Source organism: Aplysia californica, unplaced genomic scaffold (genome assembly GCF_000002075.1).
Source record: "Aplysia californica isolate F4 #8 unplaced genomic scaffold, AplCal3.0 scaffold00098, whole genome shotgun sequence".
Taxonomy (NCBI): Eukaryota; Metazoa; Mollusca; class Gastropoda; order Aplysiida; family Aplysiidae; genus Aplysia; species Aplysia californica.
This window is the reverse complement of record NW_004797368.1, coordinates 1378821-1381239: the sequence shown is the minus strand read 5'-3', so window position 1 is coordinate 1381239 and position 2419 is coordinate 1378821. Positions and strand designations below refer to the sequence as shown.

Here is a 2419-nt window from a genome sequence, read left to right as displayed (position 1 = left end):
TCCCCCCCCCCTCCCCCAGTGGGAGCATATCCATATATTGATACAAAGGGATACAGTATCCTTGTACACACAAAAAGGGATACTCACATTGATACAGAAGAGGCAGGTCATGCGGTGCAGGTAGTTGGTATCCCGCGACATGGCTAGCACCTTGGGTATCACTGTCTGCTGGGCCCACTCCTTGCCAAACTTCTCCACCAGCTTCTTCAGGTTCAGTGTGGCCGCCTCACGGATCGCATACACTGGGAGGGGGAGGGAAATAAACAAAATATAAAACCCAGTCGTCCAAGTAACAATACGAAACAATAAGAAACATGCCGATATTTTACTTCCTCTTTTGTTTTTGCCCTAACCTCTGTGCCAGATGTCAAACGAAACTCTTCCGGACTTTTGCAACAGTTTTATTTGTTGTAATAAAAGAGTTTTACAGCACTTGTAACACAATTACGTCATATAAGAGCTGAACATTAGAGGTGTTACTAGAGAGTAGCAAACGCAAAAAAAGGAGGAGAGATAAGGATGATATGTGTTTCACAAGAAAGTAGGAGCAAAACAATAAGTAAGTTTCTAGAAAAGGGAGGCTACACCATCTCAAAGAGGGGACATCACTCAAGACAAAGGTAGACAAGGTCAATGAGTTCGGGGCACACAAGACAAACACAGACATGGTCAAACACTGAGTTTGGAGAAAAGGGAGGCTACATCACCCCGCAGGCACTCACCGTGGTCCACCAGCCAAGTCATACACAAGGAGTTCAGCTTCTCATCAAAGAACTCTACCCCCTGAGGAACAAACACACAAAATGGGGAAAAATAGGTTAGGACACTTTGTGTTTCAGTTTGAATAAAGAGAAACACATCGACTCGTTAAAGGTTAAACAGAGCAGGGAAAAGGCTAAACAGTTTAATTTAATGAGAGCTTTACGGCACTTACAACACAATTTGGTCATATTATGAGTGCCAGTGATTAGTTAGTTCTAATTTTAGTAGAGGTTTTACGGCGCCTGCAACTGCATAAGGTCATAGGAGCGCCAAGGGGTGGATGTCAACAGAGAAGACCTTACAGGGAATCCGACTTACTCTGCTCCCCTCTCTAAATTCAACAGCACAAAGTTGGCTTCGACTATCAGGGCACCCTGGAAATAGCGGGTCACAAGAGGAAAACGACGATAGTAAGGAATAGGAATGAAAAAGCAGCAATTCCCTATTGTGGATCAGGCACAGTAATAAGCATGACATTGTTGGATCAGCCCATTTACAATTCTACTGTCCATTAGAACGAGAAATGTTCCCCCTTTTGAAACGGCCTTAAGACACTTCAGTCAGAAGCACCGCCCCGGGGGGGTGCCAGAGATTAGAGGTGTTACAAGAGAGAAACAAACACACACAAAAGAAAGATGAGGACAAAATAGGTTCAACAACAAAAAAAGGAGCAAACCATACCAGTGCACCTGCTACATAACAAAAATGTTCGAATCAAGTGACGGAGCAAGCAGGTGACAAAACCAACAGACTGATGCACTGACCAACAGTCCAGCCAGCAGAGATATGATGTTTCCATTCAGTCAACAGAGCACACAGGTGACAAAACAAATGAACATATGGAGCAGACAAAAGTCGACAAAACAAATGAACAGATGGAGAAAACATGACAAAATAAATGGACCAACGGAGCAGATACACGACAAAACAGACAGCTGGACAGACCGACTGACCAACTGTCTGGCCAGCAGCGGTATGTACTCGGTGGTGGCGAGGACACAATGTGACACATGGACCGATGAGAACAGACAACGCAACAAAACAGACGGACACACTGACCAGCTGTCCGGCCAGCAGCGGCATGTACTCAATGATGGCCAGGCGGACCCTCCACTTGGTGTCCTCTGCCAGCTCCACGATGGCCGGCAGCAGCGACTGCGACAGTTGCTTGATGCCAATCACCTCGTTCACGCAGTCCAGGTTGGAGATGATGTTCAGGCGCACCTCGGGGCACTCGTCTGAAACAGAACACAAACAATCATCGTTATCATTGTCACCATCAACATCGTTAATTATTGTTTCGCTGCTGGGGTGTGGTGTGCTAGAGAGATGTGACAAGTGGTACCTTTGAGCTGCACGAGGAACTGTGGACAGTAGGTGGAGGGGGTAAGGAAGACAGGGAGTTAGAGAGTGACAAGTGGTACCTTTCAGCTGCATGACAAACTGTAGACAGTAGGTGGAGGGGGAAAGGAAGACAGGGGGTTAGAGATATGTGACAAGTGGTACCTTTGAGCTGCATGAGGAACTGTGGACAGTAGGTGGAGGGGGAACGGAAGACAGGGGGTTAGAGAGATGTGACAAGTGGTACCTTTGAGCTGCATGGCAGCATGAGCATGAGGAACTGTGGACAGTAGGTAGAGGGGGAAAGGAAGACAGG

The 2419-nt window shown here is 46.7% G+C and overlaps 1 protein-coding gene across 1 annotated transcript in view; it reads right to left on the bottom strand.

Annotated features, from left to right (window-relative positions):
* The window catches only part of LOC101851338 (serine/threonine-protein phosphatase 2A 65 kDa regulatory subunit A alpha isoform), a gene marked incomplete in the record, with an annotated part of 32893 nt that overhangs the window by 8971 nt on the left and 21503 nt on the right, over positions 1–2419 (bottom strand). Inside the window, 3 exon segments of the mRNA XM_013080772.2 lie at positions 88–242; positions 723–783; positions 1822–2000. Coding sequence (XP_012936226.1) covers positions 88–242; positions 723–783; positions 1822–2000 — 395 coding nt within the window.